At 37.5% G+C, this 25,747-nt stretch overlaps 1 protein-coding gene across 3 annotated transcripts in view; it reads right to left on the reverse strand.

The window, feature by feature from the left end:
• MUSK (muscle associated receptor tyrosine kinase) overlaps positions 1-25,747 on the reverse strand; it is a 132,130-nt gene that overhangs the window by 50,014 nt on the left and 56,369 nt on the right. For 2 of the 3 annotated variants that reach the window (XM_063787605.1, XM_063787606.1), the window contains exons 6-7: positions 15,547-15,671; positions 1,840-1,999 (exon numbers count right to left, since the gene is read on the reverse strand). In XM_063787605.1, coding sequence (XP_063643675.1) covers positions 1,840-1,999; positions 15,547-15,671 — 285 coding nt within the window. Of the gene's footprint in view, positions 1-1,839; positions 2,000-15,546; positions 15,672-21,232; positions 21,263-25,747 lie in introns of all 3 variants that reach the window. The other variant, XM_054658383.2, reaches the window with a different exon arrangement.

Here is a 25,747-nt window from a genome sequence, read left to right on the forward strand (position 1 = left end):
TCAGCATCTGTTAATTTGCTAGAGGATATATCTATTGCACTTATTTCTTCTAAATCATTAAATGACTTCTCATCAATGAAATAATATACTAAACCTATGCAGGCTCTTCATAACCTGGCTAGAGCCCATGTTTCAACTTTTGTTTCCACTTTCCACCTCCCTGCTGTCTCCCTCGTGGTCTAGCCTTGATCACTGATTTGCTGTTTTTTGAACAGGTTTGAAAGGTTTGACTTCAACCTAGTCATCTCATATCCACATCTTCTGCTCCAATGATACCTCTTTTCCAAGGATTCCCTGACATCCTGCCTCTCTTGTTCTGCTGTTGTATTTTGTGTATGCTTCTGCAATAGAATACAGCCAGTGCCATAATATATGTGACTGACTGACTTCCTTCTAGATGCAGAGTCCCTGGAAGGCAGGACCCATTTTTAAATTAACTTTTCATCTCTTACTCTACCCAACACAATGGGCGTCATCTAGAGTATTTGATAAATGCATGTAAAAGTGCTTTATAAACAGCAAAGTGCTATGTAAATAGTAATTCTTATTACTATTTATATTATATGATTATACTATTACTTATTATGTGCTATTATTATTATTTGTTAAATTGAGTTGAATTTACTTTTAGAAGACTTTTCATTTTCTGGGAGAAATAATTTCCCACCTGTGGAAAAGCTAGAATAACTGATATGGTGTCTGAAGACATGGTAGGCAGAGATATCACTGGGGGAGAAAGGAGAGGGAACCTTAATTTTGAAGTCTTCCTTTTCCTTCATAGGCAGTCCCAGAGGGCCAGCCTTGTCCAGTGCTCCTTATTATTTATCTGTGGTTTTTATTCACCTCATATTACAAATCACAGACATTACTGGAAAGTTCCCCATCAGGGAAGATCAAAGAGGTGGCACTGTAATAAGAAACAGCAGGCTGTGGGGAGTTGGCCCTAGGCACAAGCTCTATCCGTGCTTGCCTTACATGTCAGGCCAAGCACCTCTCTCCTGACCCTTGAGCCCTAGGCACGCTATGAATCTAATATGCCTGGCATTTCCTGATACAGGGATTATTTCCATCTCTAGGAATTCTATAAATGTTCTCAGAAGCCTTTGGGACATTTACATTTTAAAAATAAACCTTTAGAACTCAACACAAACATCCTAGAAATCCGTGTGTCAGCCTTTTTCTTGAAAACACCTGTAAGTCCTGCTGTGGCTTGCTGAAGCAGGGAAGGGAAAGACCACAGGGATCATGCTCATAGGTAAAAATGCCCGCAAGAAATAGCCATGCAGAAATTGGCATGACCATGTTGAATGTCTGCCAACTTTCTCCATGAGAGCCTTGGGAAGTTTGATCAACCAAGAGAGAGAACGAGGAGTGGGGAAAAGGAAAGGAAATTAAAGAAAAGGAAAAGAGGGAGGGAGGGAAGGGAAGAGGGAGGAAGGAAGGGAGGGAGGGAAGGAGGGAGGAATGAAGGAGGGAATACAGGAAGGAAGGAAAGAAGGAAGGAAAAAAGGGAGGGAGGGAAGGAGGGAGGGAGGAAAGAGAAATGGAGAAAAGGAAAAAAGATAAGAAAAACAAAAAGGAAGGAAGGAAGAAGTGAGTTCCTGGAAGCTGTTACCTATCACTTGGGTAGGTATTGAGGATTTAGGTTTTCAGGCAGCAAATCTGCCAAAATCCATATCTAGGTCACCTCTGGAGTATCCCCATGGAGGAGGAAATAGCCCAAATGCAACTGAAATAAGAGATAAAAGAAAAGGGAGATTTTCTCCAGTGCTAGATATTGTAGAATAGTATCAACTCTCCCCTCTCCTGGAACAACGCAAATGTGAAGGGGCATCCTACCTGCTATGCTGATGGTGGCTGCAGCCTTGGCAGTACTGAACTTCTCCCCATGCTTATTGGTAGCTATGCATGTGTACAGTCCTGGCTTGGTGATAAACAGCTGCAGTCTTGAGTCAATCACTCGGTCTTTCACACTCTCTTCAATGGACCCAGAAGAAACCTGACAGAGTAAAGGAAAATAGAAGAACTCAGTCAAGGATTTCCCACTATACTATGTCAGTAGGTTTGAAGGGAAAAGCATTAAGATTATAATCAAGTGCATGTGGTACACTGCAAACATAGCCAAAAGATTTTCCCTCCCTATGTCCATGCCTTTGCAATGTGACTTTGTAGCTCTTCCCTCAAGAAGTAGCATTTTCCTCCATAATTTGAATCTAGATTAGCCTTGTGATGTGTTTTGGAATGAATGAGCAGAAACTAAAGTTCTTGCACATTGTGGCTTGCTTTCTTGTTTATGGAACCTGGGACTGCCTATAAACAAGCAAGAGCCAGCATGGTAGAAGATGAAACACACCTGGCCCGTTTATCCCCACTGCCCCAGGTAGGAACCAACAACAACCATCCAAGGTACGCATAAGACTATTCTGAACCAACTACCACATTTTCAATCTGCCGATCACAGGAACTTGACCAGCCAAGATCAGGCAGTCGTGCCCAGCAGCAAAACCAAATCAGCAAAACCATCCAGTTGAACCACAGACTTATGAGCACTAATAGTTATTGGTTTAAGTCACTAAGCTTTGGGCTGATTTGTGATACAACCATAGATAACCAATACAAGGCATGAATTATATACGGTGTGGATCCTCTGATATATGTCTTCAGTGTCCTACAGATGACAGTTAAGTATGAGAGGTTGCAGACTTAAGGACTTATTTTCATAACTCCTGTTCAGTTCCCCATAAATGCACGTCAGATAGGTGGATGGTTGTCAGGAAAAATGGTTGTGAAGCCAAGTCTGTCTCTGAGGCATGACATACATAATACATACATAATACCTCAAGGTCACCGAAAACATCCTTAGTAGGAAACAGAAGCAGTTTTTAAACTGCCTGACCTCTCTTCTCCTGGACTTCATCCAGGTGTTGAAATAGTTCAACACATTAGGAAGTTCATGCAGGAGGTACTACTTAAACCAGAAAATCAAATGTCCTTAAAGAGCCAAGATATCAATGCAATATTGACACACAATTAACAGCTTAATTTATACAAATGCATATATATTAGTCAACATTACTCCAACTCTGTAGGAAAGATAGCTGCCCAGTACATTTTACAAGGTTGCATAGTTAGAATTTGCATCCTAGCGTGTCTGACACTAAAGCCTATGCTTTTAATCATTGTTACAGTGCCTTCCCTAGTCCTAGAAGAGAGAACAAATGAGCAGTCATTAGAAAACAAGAGTAACAATTACCTTAGCAAATCAACCAACCATGAACAAAATATGTATCTGACAAATGTCATTGTTAAGGTGGTGGCATTTTTTTTAAATGGTGGTTCTTTTTTCACTGTTTTCTTGAGCACAATACCACCTTTTCAATAACTAATCTTTAATTAACACTGCTTATATGAGGGAAACATGATGCCAATTGAGGGAAACTGGAGTGAAATGACAGTTAAGGAATCAGCTGGTGTTATGCTTTGACTTTATCTTAAAGGAGTGGAGGTACGTCCCATGTTGGCCTGAGCTTGGCTGCTTGGCTGAAAGAGATTCCTGTGTCCAGTATTAGGGAATGAGGCTGAGAATGAGACATTTTGGAGCCAATTATTTTATTGTGTTGCATGAGAGAGGATTTTCACAGTTTGACTAGCCAGGAAGAAGAAAGCTCTGAGGTATGGCCAGCTTTCTTCCTAGCTGCCAGGTGGCTGGCTATCCCTGGCACCAAGCACTGTGTAGCAATCATGCAGTGAACGTTTGTCCAACTAGCTTTTTATTCTTTACCTTCAGTACTAGTCTCAATTCTTATGATAAAAACTGGCTTATGTGAGTATCAATTTACCTTCACTGGGAATCTTTCCAGGTCAGATCAAGTATTGTGGCATTTTCCCCAGATGAGCAACCTAGACTCTATAAGAAATTTACAAAGTGAAGAGAAAAATGTTTTTAAGAGACATGCACTCAGTTGGGAATTCAAACTAAACTCATCATTATCATATTTATCAGAAGTGCAATGTCTCATTGTATGAGTATCCCAGTTAGATCAAGGGGACTGAAAATATTTGGACTCCCTTGAATTTTAATACAAAGCAACAATAAGAAAAAAAGCTAAAGACCCCAAGCCTCTATGCTCAATCAACAGACTTTATGTTATTTTGTATTTTATATTTTGTTTATATATCTCTTTCCAGTTTAGATAAGCAAAAGCAGAACAGTTTGCAAAATCCTTTGGAAAGACAGTTCCCTCCTGCAAGAAGTAGGAATGTGCAATGCCTTAGAGACAACTTTGAAGCAAGGAATCTCCCCAAATGTTGCCCTAAGTCCCACTGTTTTCATGTTCACACCTAAGAAAGTCATTCTTAAACACCTCCTCAAGGTCACTGAAAACATCCTTAGTAGGAAAGAGAAGCAATTTTTAAACTGCCTGACGTCTCTTCTCCTGGACTTCATCCAGGTGTTGAAATAGTTCAGCAAAGAGACCAACATGTTAGGAGGTTCATGCTTGAGTACAAAGTGACTCCTGAATGCTTTTCCCCCTGCTTCCAGAGGCCTTGCTTGATTCAGTTTGTGACTCACGCACAGCAGGCCCTGTTAGTCATAGTTTGAATTTGTTTTTCTTTCTTCATGGATCGTTCTGATCAACAGTTTAGTATTTTTGATGATCTGAAAATAAAAACAAATCCCTCTGCCCTCCATTTTGATATTTTTTCGCACCTCAGCTTTCAAAGATCAAAGGGGTGGGTCCAGATTAGTACTGTGAGCTTTTACCAAGGTATGCCTAAGCAAAACAGATTACTTAATTGAGGTGACTACGTCTGGTAGTTACAGGAAATACATGATTTTCTCCAAGTCACTCAGGCATATGGACCTGAGGGAGCTGGAGACACAGCTCCCTGCTCTGGGTGTGATGTTCTGTCTTTCTAAGTTAGCTGTAACTATGTGAGGAGATGGACTTGTTAATTTGCTTGACTATAGTAATCATTTCACTGTATATGTTTATCTAAACATCATGTTTTGTACCTTAAATGTATACAGTAAAGATCACAATAAAACTTTTTTTTCTAAAAAGAGGCAGTAGGATAGGAAGCTCTATTAAATAGGCATAATAATTCATGCCTGACATAATGTGTGTAAAAAGTCTTTGAAGGTGATTGAGCAGTTATAGACCTGTAGAGTACTTCTTAATGTATCATTAATACATTACTAATGTGGTCTTGAGAGAATCCACCCCCAGCTATGGATAATCCGATAATTTTATGATTTGACCTTAGCTAGGGAAGACCTCTGAAACGTATTCTGGCCTCAATGGCCCTGTCTTGCAGATAGTTCCAGCTGGCTGGAAATATCCTGTGGAACTGTTAGAATATGGCCCAGGGCCGGGTGCAGTGGCTCATGCCTGTAATCCCAGCACTTGGGAAGACCAAGGCAGGCAGATCACGAGGTTAGGGGATCAAGACCATCCTGGCTCACATGGTGAAACCCCGTCTCTACTAAGAATACAAAAAGTTAGCTGGGCTTGATGGCACCCGCCTGTAGTCCCAGCTACTCCAGAGGCTGAGGCTGGAGAATTGCTTGAACCCAGGAGGTGGAGGTTGCAGTGAGCTGAGATCGCGCCACTGCACTCCAGCCTCATGACAGAGCAAGACTCCATCTTGGGGGAAAAAAAAAAAAAAAACAAGAATGTGGCCCAGTAGGGTTCATGTTTATGCAGTTGTAATAATGTCTGTTTATGAATCATAGAGAAAGGGATAATAAACCAAGAGACATTTCCATAGTTTTTCTGATTAATGTAGCCATAAATATTAATTAGCCTCTTTCAAACTGGCTGCTGAATTATTCCACGTAAGACTTGTTACATGTAATTATTTTGGTTTACACAGCTAGTAAGATAAAAGGACTTCACAGGTCATATATTTTAAAGCAAAACTACTGCCTCTTAAAAATATGTCTAAATATAGATATGCCTCCCTTTAAGAAAATTCTAAAAGACAACCTTCAACCTAGGTGATTTGGCTGTTTATTTTATAAAATTCTTCTAATAAGTTAAAATTATTCAACTTCTAAAATATTTTAGAAATTATATTTATTGGACAAAGCAAGAGGGACATGAAATTTTTCTATATTTTTTAGTTGCATGCCAAAATAACAGAGATATTAGTGGTATAACTATAAATAAATCTGGTTATAAAAATACAAATAATTTTCTTTTTAAAAAGTAAGCTCTGCTCTTTCCATGCCAAACTACTATTTCCAAGATTGTAAAACAAAAGGAATGTTACTATTCACTCTGAACTTCATCTGTGAATTCAGATTTCCACAAAAAATGCTTGGTATTTCCATAGGAGGAAAGCAAGATAGTTTCTAATCACTTTGGGACACGTTGCTGGACTTTCTCCTGCTCTTTGGCTCTAACTGTTCAGGGTTTTGGTTCACTGGCAGGTTCACAGCAGGGGAGAAAGGGAGCACTCACTTCTTTCAGAGTACCCATTGTACTGAGCAGCGTGCTATGGCATTAGTTTACTAACTTGTAGTGAGTGAAGAGCCACAGTTCAAACTCTGTTTCATTCTGTGCCAAATATCTCCCAGCTCTGCGTTCGTCTTTGTTCATTCCACCAAAAATGATATCAGGACTATAGGATTCTCTGTGTTCTCCTCCATGGGATTTCTGGTTTGCAACTTTTACAACATTAAATGCCTGACATTGCCTCCATGTCCTGTGATTTGCGTCAATGTGGACAGTCATCTTGATTTCCTTTCAGACTTGGGTAGAATTACCAAGAACTAAACTTGGCTCTAAGAGCAGCACACACTCTCAGACCGTAAGAACTGCGGATGTACTTTTGCTTTCTTCCTGGATGAAAGTCACTTGTTTGTTTTATTCCTGTTTTAGAATCTGAGGTGATAAATCCATTTTGCCTTTCACTTTTTGTGAGTCACATGTTAAATGAATAAGTTGGGGTCTCAATAAGGCCTCAACTATCTTAAACTATCCTACTCTTGTTATTCCTAAACTTCGACAGAGAATAATCATTTATCTTCCAGTTATAACCTCATATGAATCTTTTGAAAATACTAGAAATTTAAAAACTGTATACCTTTCCATTTTCTTTATTACTATTTTTACATAGACAAATTAGTGAAGTTATATTGTCAGTCTCCCAATTTTATTTTGTTTATTTTTTGAGATGGAGTTTCTCTCTGTTGCCCAGACCGGAGTGCAGTGGCGCAATCTTGGCTCACTGCAACCTCCGCCTCCTGGATTCAAGTGATTCTTCTGCCTCAGCCTCCCAAGTAGCTGGGACTACAGACACGTGCCACCACGCCTGGCTAATTTTTTTGTATTTTTAGTAGATACGAGGTTTTCACCGTGTTAGCCAGGATGGTCTCGATCCTGACCTCATAATCCTCCCACCTTGGCCTCCAAAAGTGCTGGGATTACAGGAGTGAGTCACCGCACCCGGCCCAGTCTCCAGATTTTCTTAGGATGTCTTTATACTCCCTTGACAGGCTTAAGACTATAACAGTTTCCACAGAGGAGCCAAAAAACACTTTGACAAATAAGGATCAAATTTTAAATGACACTTGAAACGTTCTTAGAGAGGTAAAGAACAGGCACTCCAAGTTACTTTATCATAACTGGACAAAATTAGAGAACATTAGCCCTGATGTCTCTAATTATACCATTAGAGATCATCTTTGACAGCCACCTGACATCCGTGTTAGTGTAGATAGATATGAGAAAATCAGTGTCTGAGTGGTAAACGGACCCCAAAATCACATTAACTAAAGAGGGGCATTTACAACCTCAGTCTTCCAACTCCCCATCTAATTCTCATTCTACCATGACTCAAGTTACAAGCTGGAAAAGCACGTTCATTTGTTTGTGTACTGTATTTGAAGGGATGTAGGATAGACAGATAAAATGAAACAATTTTATTAACAAATTACGAAAAAATGATTTTGTTCAAGTAACAGAAAAAAAACTTCAGCGAAAACAATAGTGAAACTGACAATAATAAATGAATTATATGACTTGGAGGGTGTCATTGCCATAAGACATTCTTTGTTATTGGGGTAGCCATAGAATTTGGCATTTTTTTTCCTGTTTTACAACATCCAACTAAAATTTCACACATTGACACACTTTGTTCTCCACTTCCTTCTCTCCTTTTCCCTTCTTCCCTTTCTTGTCTTATGTCCTAGTTCTCACCTTTTGGGGCTGCAGCCAATCAGTCTTCCTAGGGCACCCTGCTTTAGAGAGACAAGGGTGGGGCCAGGTACAAGTATAGAGCAAAGCATTAGTTTTTGAAACTCCTTTAAAAAAATTTAGACTTTTAATTTTTTTTAGCTTATTGGTGGTATAACTCACAAATAGAAATTGTATATATTTAAGGTGAACAAGGTGATGTTTTGAGATATATATGTATATTATGAAATGATTACTGCAATCAAGCTAGTGAAGTATCATCTCACATGGTTACCTTTGTGTGTGTGTTTTGAGAACACTTAGGATCTACCCTCTTAGCAAATTTCAAGTGTGCAATACAGTGTTGTTAACTGTAGTCACCATATTGTACATTACATCTACAGTACTTAATTCATCTTGCATGACTGAAACTTTGTACCCTTTGATGATCATCTCCCCATCCTCCCATCCCTGACAGCCACTATTCTATTCTGTGCTTCTATGAGTTCAACTCTTAGATTCCACAATAAGTGAGATCGTTTGGTATTTGCCTTTCTGTATCTGGCTTATTTCACTTAGCATAATGTTCTCGAGGTTATCCATGTCGAGACGCCTTTGAATAAGGGTTCAGGTCCGGGAAACTTCACTCCCAGTCTTCCGAATGCTCTTCCCTTCTATCTTTCTGAAACTGTAAGTTGTTTAACTTTATTTAAAAGCAGTATACAAATTAACTTATTACATGGAGATGCCTCAGGGTTACCATTCTTTCATGCCGCAAAATGCTTCTAAAGCCTACAGTATGCCAAGCCCTAGTGACAGGGTAACTTCCTGCTTTAAGGCTGTTTTTTAGTTTTTATTTTGCTCCAGAGTATTTGCCTTAGTTTTAGTCACTGTTATTTAATTTAGAGGAAGAAACCTTGTAATGGTCTATAAAAGAGAGGAATAAAAACTATTTAGGAATGAGAACTGTGTTATGAAAAAACACTCTGGGATTTTTGGCGCTCATCATTGTAGGCACAGACACCAGAAGTGCACACACAAGGAGAGAAAGCCCTGTGAGAATACAGGGAGAAAACCATATGAAGCCATCTGCAAGCCAGGAAGAGAGGCCTTACCAGAAACCAACCCTGATAGCACCTTGACCTTGGACTTCCAGCTTTTAGAACTGTAGGAAAAAAAATTCTGTTATTTAAGACACCCTATCTGTGGTATTCTATTATGGCAGCCCTAAATACTAATGTAATCCTGGAGAAGAGAAAGTCATGAAGATATGAAATAGTTCAAGTCCATGAAGGAATGTGCCTTGGATTGGGTAGAAATTATACTTAATATCATTTGAATTATACCATAAGGTTTTGCCTTCCTTAAAAAGAAGTCCCCCATTTTCTTGTTGTGATGCTTGCATTAAACACAATTTGGGATGATGTGGATATTAAAGTGTCCCGATTTGGGACACTTCTTTGATCTCCAAATGGTACCATTACTATATTGTAATATGATAATATACGTTCACTACAGCCAAGATACCAAAAAGTTGGACAGCCTGTCCTGGAGGAAATGAAAACTGAAAATAGCCACCAGTTAGATGAGTTATAAAGGTTTGGGTTGTTCAGCCATATTGAAAGCCATTCTCAATCCACCCAAAGGACTGGGTTGGACATGCACCCATCTCCTTAAGGGATAAAAGTATCCTCCATGGGACCACCCGGAGAGTTATATATGTGTTTTACTGCTGTGCAGTAAAAAGTTGAAGGGCTAACTCAATGGGCTCGAGGTGCTCAAACCCTACACATTCCAAAGAAAGGTCTGGCCTTTGGCTCCTGAGAGATGACCTCTGCCCCTTGGAATATCCTGTGTAATAAGAATATCTTTATATATCTGAGATTTTGGGCAATGCTGGATGGTTTATGATAATAATGTGAATGATAGTGAATACTTGGAATCCTAGGCCACGTTGTATTAGTTTGACCTTTGGAGGGACTGGAAACTAGCTAAGACTGGTTATGTGAGCACTCCACATCTATGTAACTGAGCTCCAGTAAAAACTCTGGACATCAAGGTTAGGGTGAGCCTCCTTGGTTGACAATACTTCATGCATGCTGTCACACATTGTTGCTGGGAGAATGAAGTGCTGTCCATGCAACTTCACTAGAAGAGGAAAACTGATGCCTCTTTGATGATTTTAATCTATATCCTTTTCCTGCAATAAGCCATAATCATAACAGCTTATCTAAAATCTGTGAGTCCTTCTCATGAATCATCAAACATGAATGTGATCTTGGGGACTCCAACACACTTGCAATTTGGAGACACATTAGACAAGTATGTAATTCCCACCTGTAAAATCTAAAGGCTGACTGGCAGCTCCAATGGAAGGAACAAAGAAGACAGAGTCCAATGGTCTGGGCTTCCAGAGTTTGTCAATAAAAAGGTTTTATAGAAGATCTGATTGGGAGTCATTTTCAGTCCTCCCAAGATGACTTTTTGGGGGACTGATTAGACCCCAACACAAAGAGACTTTCCATCAACTAACAAATTGGGGACTTGCTAATGTGGCCAAAGATGGATAGCCTGAGGAAAATGCATCACTGGTATCATCTTAATGTTCCCTGATTTCTGAAGAATCATGAATAGGTCTATGAGGGTAAGAGTCAGTTTTAAATATCTGGCAGGCACAGAAGGTATAAAGCCAACTTACAAGTGCATCAGTTGAATTAGAGCTCTCTTGCACCAGTTATTGCTCCTCCCTACCTCCCACCCACCCCTTCTGGGGTCATAAAGAGCAGCTAGGAAATGGGGGAAGAATGAGTGAGCATGAGGTAAGAAGCCAATTGCAATTTTTTCTTATATGAAAGTTAAGCTGAAATATCCCTGAGAAGGGAGGAACTGTGAATGCCATTGGATGCTTTGGTTATTACTTAGGACTAGACACTTAAATGACTAAGTTGGGATAATGTTAATGATTTCAAATCATCTAATAGTAACCAGAAAAATCACAGAGCCTGCTTAAGGTAGGCTTAAATAGTAGCAAAAGAACTTGCTCTGCTGAATATTTTAAAATGACAAAGAAAATAATAAGATAGTGCTCTATGCAAGTCATGTTCATTAACATCAGAGTTACAGTAACAATAATCTTAGCTCACATGTTTAACTCTTGTTTATGGACCTGAAATCCTAAAAGATAAATACAAAATTAAGAAAAGTAAATATATAGAAAGGTGGTATTATAATCAAAGGATCAGATATTTCCAGCAAATTCTGGAAGATAAAAAGAGGTGATTGGATAGATAGAAAAATTAACATCAACTAAGTAGCTGAAACCTAGCACAAAAGAAGAGGTTTACTGAGAGGAGAATGGATACATTTTCCCTACAAAGTCATGGAAAATTTCAAACTTCAGATAGCAGGGGCTGTAAGCAGGAGCCAACTTTAAGAAAGTCAGCAAAGTAATTGAAGAACTCTGGGAGCTATAATGTATGCATATGGCACCAGGCTGAGGCATCTGCCTGTGAGATAGAGATTGCGAATGAGATTTTCTGTTGTGGGTTCCTATAGTTGACAATCATGGTGGACACTAGAGCTTGAGAATAACCTGACAGATAAAATAGGGCCCCCTATTTCCTCCACAAACATATGCAGAGCATAAAGAAGAGAAAGATTGAAGTTTTGAAAGAAATTCATTTCAATGGAGTCTACACAGAAAGGATGTGGAGAAGAGAGAAGCAGTAATTATTGGTATAGTAGAGGAAAATGTCTTGGAGTATAAGAAAGACTTGCATCTCAACTTTCTCATCTCAAGCTCTGTATCAAAGGAAACTATGTAAACTTGGCAGTCTATTCTATAAGATTGGAAAAATATTAACAAAGCCTGATCATGATAGCCTACTAAAAGACAAAACCGTTTCTGTTATTGAAAATAGATGCAAATAATCCTGAAAGAAATACAGAAAATTGAAACAACACAATTAAAAAATTAAACAAAAAAGCAATGTATTCAGAAATGAAAGAATGGTTCAATATAAGGGAAACTTTGCAATTTAAAGTGAAAAATGACATCAAAAAGAGGATGTAATTGATGATGAAGTGTTTTATTGATTTTAAAATATATTTATATTAAAAATAATTATCAAATTAAGAATAAAAATAAATTTTCTTAACCTCATAAAGAGTATCAGAAACTGGCCGGGCGCGGTGGCTCACGCCTGTAATCCCAGCACTTTGGGAGGCCGAGGCGGGCGGATCACGAGGTCAGGAGATCGAGACCATCCTGGCTAACACGGTGAAACCCCGTCTCTACTAAAAATACAAAAAATTAGCCGGGCGTGGTAGCGGGCGCCTGTAGTCCCAGCTACTCGGGAGGCTGAGGCAGGAGAATGGCGTGAACCCGGGAGGCGGAGCTTGCAGTGAGCCGAGATCGCGCCACTGCACTCCAGCCTGGGCGACAGAGCGAGACTCCGTCTCAAAAAAAAAAAAAAAAAGAGTATCAGAAACTAAAGACTCAGTGCAAACCAAAGTGGTTAAAGTCTATATAATGACAATAAAAATCCATGGTAAGTTTCTGTCTCAGATGTTGATGTTAGGTTATTCAGACAAAGCTACACAGTGAGAAAATTAAAATTTTGAAAAAAAAATTTTTAACAGATGTAACAAACTAAGAAAATCTTATTTACCCTTAGAGAGTTTTCCAAACCCAGAAAATTTGGCCTTAGGGAGTCAGGAGATAAATCAAAACTTCATGCCCTTAAGAGTCTAATAAGAGATATAATAAATTAAGATATAAAAGAACTAGATATCAGGGAGCTATCAGTGTGAACTACAAGTTAAATAGTCCACATAATGAATTACTGGTCATGTTATAATTATCTGGGATGCCCAAGGAGCTTCATACCTTGAGCTTAGTTGAAGGTGGTACAAGATTAGCAGTAACCTCTTGTCCCTGGCAGAAACAAGCAAAATTCTCTTTGGAGGAAAATACCTTCATCTAGACCTCAAAATAGTTCCTGATATTTGTATACAAAACAATGCACAGCAGGTAATCAAAGATAGCTAGGCACACAAGGAAACAACACAAAATGAACAAGAATCAGTGGGAAAACAGACAACAGAAACAGACCTACAGTGGCACCTCATCTCACTCAAATAAAAGCAAATTTGTCTAAATGACCACACGGCCTATAGGATCCACAATGCCTGCCTCTCATCTCTTGACCCTTTGCTTACTCCCCACTAACCACATTGGTCTCCTTGCTGTTTTTCTGACATGCCATGTATACCATTATCTCAGAGACTTTGTCTAGTTATCTTCCCCCAGTTATCTATGTAACTTCACCCTTCAACTCCTTCAGATCTTTGTTCAAATGTCTTTGTCCGAATGAGCCTTCACTGATCATTCTTTTAAAAATATAATCTTGCTCCTGAGGTCTAACTTTCTGTTTAAAATGTTTCTTAATTTAAAATTTTATGGATATATAACAGTTGTACATATTTATGGGGTACATGTGAAATTTTGATATAAGCATACAATGTGTAATGATCAAATTAGGATAATTGGGATATCCATCACCTAAGTAATTTGTCATTTTTTTGTGCTAGGAACATTCCAATTCCACTCTTCTCGATATTTTGAAATACTTGAATATTGTATTGTGCTATGTAGTTCAATATCGTGAACTATGTATAGTTGTCCTGTTGTGCTATTGCTATGGTTTAGATCTGTGTCCCCACCAAATCTCAAGTCGAATTGTAATTCCCAGTGTTGGAGTTGGGCCTGGCGTGGGGTGATTGGATCATGGGGACAGAAGTCTCATGAATGGGTTAACACCATCCCCTCAGTGCTGTTCTCATGATAGTGAGTGAGTGAATTGTGAGATCTGGTTGTTTAAACGTGTGTGGCACCTTTCCTCTCCTTCCTGCTCTGGCCATGTGAGATGTCTTGCTCCCACTTTGCTTTCTGCCATGATTGTAAGTTTCTCGAGGCCTCCCCAGAAGCAGAAGCCATTATGCTTCCTGAATAGCCTGCAGAACCATGAGCCAATTAAACCTCTTTTCTTTATAAATTACCCAGTCTCAGGTATTTCTTTATCGCGATGCGAGAACTGACTAATAAAGCTACTAAGCACTCAATATTGTTCCTTCTAACTTATGTACCCATGAACCAACCCCTCTTTATCCCCCCTTCCCCACTACCTTTCCCAGCCTCTGATATCCATCATTCTACTCTCTATCTCCATGAGATCAATTTTTTTTAGTTATGAAAGAGAACATGAAATACTTTTCTTTCTGTGTCTGGTTTATTTCACTTAACATAATGTCCCGCGGTTCCATCCATGTTGTTGCAAATAACAGGATTTTATTCTTCTTATGGATTAGTAATATTTCATTGTGTATATGTACCACATTTTCTGTATCCATTCATCCATTGATGGATACTTAGTTTGATTCCATATCTTGGTTATTGTGAATAGTGCCACAATAAACATGGGAGTGCAGATACCTCTTAGATATACTGATTTTCTTTCTTTTGACTGTATACCCAGTAGTGGGTTGGTGGATCATACGGCAATTCCATTTTTAGCTTTTTGAGTAACCGCCATACTGTTTTCCATAGTGACTGTAGTAATTCCCATTCCCATGAACAGTGTAGGAGAGTTCTGATTTCTCCTAAGGTTGAACTTTCTGTCTCCTTTTCCTGATTTATTTTTCTCTATGGCATTTGACACCATACACATACAACATATATTTTCCCATATTTCCCCATGAGAAGGTAAGCTCTTTGAGGGCAGAGAACTTTGCCTGTTTTGTTTACTCCTGTATCCACAGGGCCTAGAATAGTGTTTGATGTTCAGAAGCTCAATACGTATTTGTAGAATGAATAAATAAATAAATAAATGTATGTAGGTAAAGTGCTTGGAATAGAGCCTGGCTGAAAATAACTACTTAATATACATCAGTTATTATTACCACTATTGAAAATGAAGAAAAGAATGCTGAACTGACACTGATTCTAACTCCGGATTACTTTCCATCAAGGTAGCCTCTGGCAGGGAACTAATCTTTCAGTGATGAGTTTTACAAAAATTATTTTACTTATATGGGAAGATATTATTACCACTTCCCATTTACACAAAGGCACAAAGAAAGAAATTGGTTTTCTAGTATTCCTCATGATACATGGAAGGAAGCAAACTCTTGGAGTTTGATTTCTATGGCAATGGCTTCTAGGACAAAGATATTGGGAGGCTTTGAAAAGTGGTGTAGGTGAGACCAATGACAGAGATCTGGGTAACTACAACTATATGGTCTATCCTGCAGTTCACCACCAATGGGTCTTCCCCAGACAAGTCCCCACACACATGACACTCACAGCATTTCCGTTTTCAATCCAGGTGATGGTGGGGACAGGAATGCCTGTTGCTGTACAGTGCAGGGTCACAAAGGAGCCAAAGGTGACATTGTGGGATTCAGGAGCCCGCAGGATCCTGGCAAAAACTGTTAGGAAGACAGAAGTGGTGAGTGACGCTCCTGCAGGAAATGGTCAAGCTAGAGTGGTCTTTTAAAAATGCAAATTAGACCATGTTCCCCTGTGTGCAGTTCTTCAGTGTTTGCTCTGTTTTAAGGATAATACCACATGCCATGGCCGAGCCTCCAAGCCCTTTATGTTATAACCCTACATTTCTCACCACTCAAGGACACACTGAGCTTGTTCTTAACATGGAAACTTGCCCTTGTTCTTCCTCTGCCTAGACCACTCATCCCCCAGATCCTCAAGTAGTAGGTTCCTTGAATCATTCAAGTCTCTGTTTAAGTGACATTTTCTCAGAAAGGTCCTTCTTACTCACACAACATCAAGTGTAATCCTCCCCCCATTCACTTTTCATCAGCCTACATTATTGTCTTTACAGACCTTACAACTATCTGAAATTACCTTATTTATTTTTTACTTGTCTATTATTCCCCTTTCCCATTAGATTGTTTGAAGCCAAAAGCCTTGCCTTTCGTTGACTGCTGTATTGTTTCAGGCAGAGTTCCTGACCAGAGCAAGCACAGGATAGTATTTTATTGAATTAATCAAATAGTTACACTTTACACCCTCAACTGTATCATAGTGGGAGGGCAGACAAATTGTGTCAAACTTTTCAGATGATATATTGGGCAAAAAAAAAAAAGGATATTTTAGATAAAGTGTAGGCAGCAGAATGAGTAATTTCTATTCCTTTCTGACCCTGAATCCCCACTGATTAAGTAAGAGGAAGTTATTTTGATGTAGGAAGAAATTTTACCTTTAACTAAACAGTGGGATTGAGGCTCACAATGCATTACAAATTGGAGGGTACTTAGATTCACAGAATCATTAAACTTGGAAGAGACTCCAGAGATCAGCTAGATTCCTGTTCTTATCTTATAGCAGTGGAAACCAAATCTTTGTTAATTTAAGTGAGTTGGTTTCCCAAGGTAACAAGAATGATGAGTGAGAAACCTGGACTCAAGTCTTCTGACTTCAAATTCAGTGTTTGTTTAAACTATTACGGAATCTTTTGGATGGCCTATTATACTGTAAGTATATTTTATGCTCCTACTTTTTGATTTCTAGGACTTAAGCACAGAATATAATATTAGAGTATGAAGCCCCAATTAGCACAATGCTTTGAAACTTAATTCTAGTTAAATTGAAATTTGTGAATATTGGATTCTAAACTAAAGTATGGGAGACCACATGTGCTCTCCCATATATAAGTATAAAGAGATACGCAGGACAATGATAGAACAGGTCCAGAGTAGTGTTTCCAGTTGGTCTGATTGTTGAGTACCTCTTAAAAAACATTGCATAATTTAAAGAGATTAAGGAACATTTGATTTGTTTGACCATTGGGGGCTTTTTGCAGATTTAAATTAATTTGACTTCCTATCTTTTGATATTGATATTTTAGATATAGAAATGTGGGGCCCAAAACCAGGAGAAAAGAAATGCAAGGAAGGTGCTGTCTTCAAGGCAAAAAGAGATCATTAAAAAATAACAAAGAATGCTATCAAATGTTTAAAAGGAAGCTGAATCTGTCCCCCAGAAGCAAAATTGAGCCTGATTTTAAGTAAGTCCTGGGGTCCAATTAACAATCTACAAAAATTAAAGGGTTGAGGAACATTTCAAAGAACACTATGGAGATGCAATTCAATCAAACCCAGATATTTAACAGGGAAAATCATTAGCATTAGGGGGTAAAAAAGAAAGAGTGATCCATTATAGATTAAAAGAGACTTAAGAGACATATCACCCAAATGCAATGTGTGCCTCTGCTTGGATTCTTATTCTCCCAACTTAATCTAAATTCACACGTTACAGACTCTTGACAACTAACACTGACAGGCATTGTAGTGAGGGTGCGTCCAGGTACTCTTCTAATGTTTTCTGGTTACAATAATGGAGACTTAGAGTCCATGTGCATCATCTGGCTAAAATAACTCTTGTAGGGGTTGGGGCTATGCTTGTGTTTCCTAAATTTTTTGAGTGTGGGACTACTGCATGACCATCTATGGATCCCACTGCCCGAGAATCTGAAACAAGCAGGATCTTTGAGAGATTTGGAAAATCTAGCACATTTCAACCTCATATGTGCTAGAAAACTGTTCTAGTAACATTGACTATACCCTTGAACTTTTTGAATCAAAAACGCCTTTTGAATGAAAGCCTTCTGGCTGAAGATGAGCAGAATAAAAAATTGGAGAATAATGTAATTTCGATTATGTTTTGCTGCTTTAATTTATAAAGCCAAGAGTTTTAATTTGGGGACTTTAAATTCTTCTTGGAAATATAGTAATCGGAAAGGTTTTATTTTGTCCTAATTTATAGCAGTTTTTTTTCTTTTGGCTGTTATTATATTATTTGGAATATCATTTGGGCTTATTGTGAAACCTCTGATTATCCACATTGCACAACACAACTAAGCATAGTGTGGGATGGTAAATAAAACAGAGTCAATTCAACGTGACTTTGGAATTAATTTAACTAATGTAATACTCTGCCCTCCATGGGAACTTTCTGGGGGCTCCAGTGTGGCACAGGCAGGTACAGGAGTACTGCTGACATTATAGGTAGCTTCATGAATATGAGACTGCTGATAAACTTCTCCCTGAAGGGGGCAGATATACTATGGCTGACCATGGGTTTCATTAAGTGCAGTGGATTAGGTTAAGAGGACAATAAGGCCAGGGATTAAAGGGAAGCTGCTTTCTCCTGCACTCTCACATGCTCTCTAAACGATAAAATAGAACCTCAACCCCCTTTTTTCAGTATTGAAAGTTAGTTTTCACCCTTCCTCCCAGTCTTCCTCCCTTCTCAAAGGAGATAGCAGATGTCTTCTGGGTTTCTACTCAAATGTTTCCTTATCATAGTACTTTCTCATCCCCATTCCCCTTACCCTTGTTTGTATTGTATCATAACACCACTATCTGAATCATTTGGTAATTACTGATTTATTTGTTTGCTTGTTTGTTTTTTGTCAGTCTCTCCTCTCTAGAATGTAAGCATCACAAGGGCAAGGTTTGCTTTGCTTTTTAACATGAGCTGACTGATACAATCTATATATCTATCTACATATCTGTCTCTATTTCTAGAACCCTGCATGATATATATATATATGGTAGGCACTCCATGAATATTTGCTGAGTGAACGAATAAATAAATGAACGAACATGATGACTTCTCTGGTAAGGTTGGGGGAAGGGACTTGGATATGTTATGTGTATCTCAATCCTATTCTGAGCTATCAGTCTCCCAGCTCTCTTGCATCTAAGAAGGATATAGGGTTGATGTGTGTAAGTAAGTTTACCAGGTCAGGGCTTCTTCATCCTACAACTAAGAGTGAAGGGGAAAGAGTGGGGTGGGGAGGAAGAGGATGAGGAAACATCAGTTATGTTAGTCTAATTCTCACATGGAATAGAAATCTTTATTTTTCATTCCAGCCTTATCAGCAATAAAGCTGATATGTTTTTACCCAACTCTATCTGAGCAATTGCATAATACTCAAATTTACCATTTTTCAAATATGAAAGGTAAAAAGGTGATGAGGGAAATTTTGACATGTTTTTCAAGCATTGTAAACAATAAAGTCAGTTGCAATTAAAAATAAATGCCAGATTAACCTCCATGAATAATAATACACCGGCAATAACAAACTTGGACACAAGTCAACAGTAAATCCCATTATTTCAGTGGTAGTCACAAGCTGAAAATGCATTCTAGGTCATCAATTTAAAAAGTTATATGACATGTTTCTTATTAAATAAAATGGGCATAGAATATCCCTATTTTGTGTTTTATTTGCATAAAAGAATATAAAAGTGTTTTTGTTACATAAACAATTAAACCACTTAATAGAAGGAACATTAAATTACTTAGTAAGTTGGAAAGCATTTATAACTGTTTTGATATGGATTTTTAAACAAAAAAATCATCAAACCCCTCTTTCTGTACATAGTCTTATCCATCCTTCTCCAATTCACTGTGAGCCCTAAACCACTTGGTTTCCTGTGGGTAAGCAAGTGCATCTGCAACATGGAAAATAGACACCAGGTAATATATTTAACTCTGGGTTTTCTCTCATGGGATCTATTCATGAGTTTGGGGCTTTAATGTCTCTTGAGCAGACTTGCAGGCTAACTGCAAGTGGAGAATCCTATATTCAAAATTGGGCTCAAGAATCCAGCAATTCTAAAATCTTTTATAACATACCCACATTATATTCTCTCTCTCTCCTTATTTCAAAGCACTTTCAGATACGTAATCAGTTTTATTATTGATTGTCATCTTAAGGAGTAAGGTATAGTAAAAAGATAAAGGCATAATTCACTCTGAAATTGCACTGGAGTGTAATAAAAAGCCCAAGGGACAGGGCATCCATGTTAAGTCCTGAAATAAATGAGTGGTTTGGCTGGAGATGAACTACCTCTCTTTTCTTGGTAAGGGAGCAGTGCCAGAGGAATACTTAAGTCTCTTATCAATTTCTATTTCTGAGCAGTTATTTCAAAGGACACAAGGAGCTCCCATGGATTTTATTTTCCCTTCCTCTTTTGTTATTTTCTAGCTTCCTTTGAAAAGGGTTTTTAGGTTACATGCTTCAAACCAGCAATGACTGATAGGAATAAATTAAGAAAAAAAATTCACATAGGACCAGGTAAAATGCTTTTTTACCTGTATTTAATTGTAAGCAACCTGGTATTTAAAAATAAGAAAACATTATCTGTACTTTATATGAGATACTAAGATAAAGAGGTACTGTTTTAAATAATACCAGTTTGAGATTAATTCCTACAGTCAACTCTATTACATGAGAACTCACGAATTTCATCCCCCAAATGTCAAATTTTAGGTTAGAAGAGCACAAAGTTTGGGGCTTAATCAGAATGCAAGGTACCTTTTTTTTTTCTTTTTCTTTTTTTTTTTTTTTACAGAAAACAGAAACTGTTGACAGAAAACTGTTGGGGAAAAAGTAGAATTTTTCACATACAAATTTAATTTCCAGCTATTTTCCTCTAAACATATTCCACTACAAACATATGTCTCTGTGCAATTAAAATAACTTAATTTTTCTTGATTTGGAGCAATTGCATAATACTCCTGATCTTGTTGAAATCATCACAATAAAAACCAAATTGGCACCTTGACATCCTAACATTTATCCAAAGACTGTAAAGGCCCCCAACCCCCACCAAAAGTCTTTTAGTCAAAGGGTATCTTTCTTTTCCAATCTATGTGGGATTTATACTCTCATGCTGATTTATTTCATTTCATTTTGTTTGTATTTCCAGAGACACCAAATTTAAACATTACTTTTAACTCAATCTTGCTTAAGAAATGCAAATGGTCAGTAAGCATATTATATAATAAAGAAGCCTATCTAACAACACCGTTAAGTGCTGTGACTTAATATTCCCCATACATTGTTTGTTATTTCTTTAAAAATGGCACTTAGAGCTGTTTATAAGGTCAACAAAAATAAACAATTGAAAAGAGCTACACAATTAAAAAGAAGCCATGCAGAAAGAAAAAAAAATACCTTTAGTATCTTGTTCGGGTTCACTTTCTTCTGTTAATAAAAACAAGACAAAACAAACACACACAATAAACACGCAAACAAAACAACACATCATGAAAAGGGAAATCTTTGACCACAGAAACATCAGTTGTGCAACAAGATTAATTAGAAGCTGCTTGTTTCTTATTTCAATAAGAAACAAATGCAATCAAGGAAAACTGCAGACCTTTTGAAAGCAAACTATTAAATGACATAAGATTTCAGAATGATTACTTTTAGCCAGGCAGTATTATACAGAAAATAAACTACAGCATACCTAACAATGTAGCTCTTTCATGAATTTTTATTCTATTGTTGACAGTTACCCTTTCTTTCAAGGCTACAGAGTGCCTACTATTCTCATACATTGCGTTCCCCCCTTGTAGCTTAGAGTCTCCTCTTACCAGGCCCTGCTGTGAAGTCAGTGGTGTTCAATCTGGGATCTCAGCTATCATTTCTATGGCAATAGACTCATGTTGTGGTAAACAGAGGATTAGGGGGTTTCTGCAGAATAGAACCTACCACCAACAGAGATCTGCAACTCTGCACCAACACAGAAGCTGCTTGGAGAGCAGAAAGGAGCAAATCATTACCTTCTGGGAATCTACTAAGGAAGTAAGGTCCACAGGATATTGTAAAATGTTTAGATTGAATAGAAAGAATTGAGAATTTATAAATGTTTAAAAATCCTAGAAGAGAGACAACAAAACCAAATTAATTGTTCCAAAATGTTTAACATAACCATGTCAGACGTAGTCCCCAAGTGGAACTCTAGTTTTCTTTCCTGAAGTTTTATTTGTTCATGTAAATTTGAACCTTTCTTAGAGTTAGTAATACGTCAACTGCAATATTTATTTGTAAGTAAAAAATGGCCATGCTATTGCTAACAACACTCAATGATGATAATACACTTGCATAGTCTTTCACAGATTATGGATATTTTCATGCACATTTTTTACTTGATCTCGTTTAACTCTCCCCATGTCTCTGTAATTGAACATAATTGATATTATCCAGCCTGAGTTTGTGGACCTGAACATGCAGTGGAAATGTTCCGCCAGCAACCGCATCATGGGTGCCAAGGACCATGTGTCCATCAGATGAACTTAGCCAAGGTTGACAAGGTTATAGGCAGGTTTAATGGCCAATTTAAAACCTATAGTGTCTGTGGGACCATTCTCAGAATGGGTGAGTCAGATGACTCCATTCTCTGACTGGTCAAGACCAACAGCATCTCAAAGAACTTCTGATTGGAGAGAATTGTGAGTGTTGAATATTTGTCATAAATAAATAGTGAAACCCTTCACTTCCTCCCTGCCAAAATTAGCCCATTTTCCGGACAAAGGATCTAAGTCTTGGAGATTTGCTGCAGGTGCAGAGCCAGAAATTCAACCCCCTTTTCAGACATTGAGTCTTCCCAATGAGAAGGTCTCATATTTACACTTAACACCCAATCCCCTTACATTTAAGTGAATTTGTAATTCCTCATTTAGATTCTACTGTCTGAACTTTCCCTACCTCCATCAACTCAGTGGTACATTCTTGGTTTTTGTTTATAAGCATCAAGTTCAAAAACTATTTAAAACTTCTGAATTGAATATATTTATCGTTAAAAGGAGATTTAGAGGTCGTCTGTCAAATGTACCTTCAAATGAAGAAATCTTTTTTTTACAATCTTCGTAACGGTGCCTGGTAAAGCACAGGTATTGGATAAATATTAGTTTGTTTCATATTTAAAACTGGTCATCTGGACATTAGGAAACTGCAGATTCCCTGTCTGTATCACAAACCTCAGTCAGGAGAAATGAAAGAAGGTCCATGACTGGGCCAGATTAGACTTGAAAAATTGCATTTGAATGCCTTCGGGCTGGACACATCTTTCTAGAGCCCCAGAACAATGTGTTTGTTTCTAAGTTTGGAAAAACAAACAAACAAAACAAAACAAAACAAAAACTCTCTCCCTCTCTCTTTTTCTTTTTCCTTTATCAGCCAAGTAACTTAGAGTGGTTGAGATGGCCATGGTGTTTTTATAGGGATATTAAGTGTCTTTATTCTGCAACTGCGGTATCTCCAAAACTTTATTCCACTAAAGTTAAAGAGTATCAGTAAACCTTTTCCATTAGTAAATTTTGAGAATTATATTCACTTGTCATTTTCTTCTCTTAGAGTGTTCTTTGTCAGGGTTCAAGGGCAACTGCAGGTCAATTCTGAGTCTCCTTTCAGTTTCGCTCCATGATCTATACAGGACTATACTTGAACTCTACTTTGAGCGTAGGCTCAATTTTAGATAATGTTAATTTTCCTTTGAAATTTTTCAGTTTGAAGTTATTGTTGCTACTATTGTTCATTTTGCCTTATTTGGGATTGGAAGCAGTGCAAAATTTTGAAAGAATACACCTATTTCATCCACTGTTTACTTACAGTGGATGAACTCAAGACATGAAAGAATGTCTAAGATTTGTCATTTTCCTGGGAGGAAGCTTAGAAGTTCTACCAGAAATTATAGTTTCAGTTATAGACTATCAAAATTTCTTTCTAATGCAAATATATTATACCTCTTTATAGATACAAATTTATATATGTTTATGCATTAACATACACACATTTACATGCATGCACACACAATTGAGGTTACTTTAAATTAGAGAATATTATGCAAGAAAAGTCTATAGGCCTATTTAAGCTCAGGTATAGTTATTCACTGTATTAATTTGTTGGTCATTTCAAGCTCAAACAGTAGTCCTAGTTTTTCCACATATCCTGCTTGCCTAGCCTACTAGGATCACTCTTGACTTCTGAACTTATTGTTTTACCACTTATCAATTTTAAAATATTCTGCTTCATAGTCTTTATTTCCATTTAATTACTAAATTTTTATTTAACTGCTTTATATGTAATGCATTGTTCTTGTCTTCCAAATTGATTTGTAATCTTCTTTAGGGAGGTTAGGGCTAGAATTAAATTGGGATTAGTATCAGACTTTTGTTGCTGCTTTATTTTCCTCTAAAGTCCAGCACAGTCTCTTGTAGAAAGAAGAACACACTTATTGTTAAACAAGTTATTTGCCAGTTGCATTAGTGGGGCATTTTCATCCTATTTTGTTGGAATTGTCCAATAGGGTATTTAGAATAATCAATGACTGCTCTTATTGGACTAATCTGAGATATAATTTATTCACTTCACTTCAACATCCAAGGTAAATAGTAATCCATAATTTTCTTGAAAAGTTTTATTTATGAGAAACTCAGTACCATAGTAGCAATCCATTTTGATCAACTGTGTTATAAAGGAGAGAGAATATCTGTAAATCAAAATCAAACCAAAACCAATCTCTTTATACTTACTATCTATAAGACCCTTTTCCCACTTCTATCCACCTAACAAGAATGAAACTGTACGTAATATGTAGTCTTTTATCCCTCATCCCCCTTCCACTCTTTTCCCCTGAGTCCCCAAAGTCTAATGTGTCATTCTTATGCCTTTGCATCCTCATTATCTTAGCTCCCACTTATGCATGAAAACATACAATGTTTGGTTTTCCATTCCTGAGTTACTTCACTTAGAATAATGATCTCCAATTCCAACCAGGTTGCTGTGAATGCCATTATTTCAATTAATTTCTGATGCGTTATTTCTGCTATATAGGAAAACTGTTAATATATGTGTACATAAGTATGCGTTTTATTTGTAAATAGGATTAATTATCATATTAGTTAAAGTAGCTTTGGAGTTGATACTCTTGTGTTTTCTAGATGGATAAAAATATCACTTTTAAACATCAATACTTTTGACCTCTTTCAAGCAATAATGTAAATTTTTATTTTTATATATTCAGCTGGATAGAATTTATATGATGATATATAATAATTATAGCACAAAGAGTACTACTCAAGTTGGTGTTATGATATTACAATTCAGTCATCTAGCTAGAATATAAGTACATAGCAATAATGAAGATATAATTTTTTGCTACCTAAAAAGACAAAGCCATATTAAAAAACAAGATGAATATCTCAGTGTATAAGAAAGTAGATAAAACACAACAGATAAGTAGTCACTGCTGAGTTCCAATTCTATAAACAGAGAAAGGGGCTTGAAGTTTGATTTCTCTAGAAGTGTACTATATGAGATGGGGGATTGGAGGCTCGCTGCTTGAAACCAAAGCAGTCATAGTATCGTAGTCAGAACATGTGTTATGCTTTTGACGGTTTAGTGACTGGGTCTGGATTGAATGTCAAAACATTACAGAATAGGGTCCTACAATTGCTCCCTGAAATATCTTATATGAATGAAGGAAGTAGAGGGCAACCCCCAAAATTACTGGAAAAGGAATAAATCATTTCAGAGAGATGATGATAAGATTTACAGTGGCAAATCATAATTTCAAAGCACATTAGGAAAACAATTGCTAAGCAAGAATAAATTGATTTTCAACTTAATGAATTCAGTAACTGGGGGATTAATTTACTCTGGAAGAAAACAAAGAAGTTCAAAAGG

This window comes from Pan troglodytes, chromosome 11 (genome assembly GCF_028858775.2).
Source record: "Pan troglodytes isolate AG18354 chromosome 11, NHGRI_mPanTro3-v2.0_pri, whole genome shotgun sequence".
NCBI classification, from domain to species: domain Eukaryota; kingdom Metazoa; phylum Chordata; class Mammalia; order Primates; family Hominidae; genus Pan; species Pan troglodytes.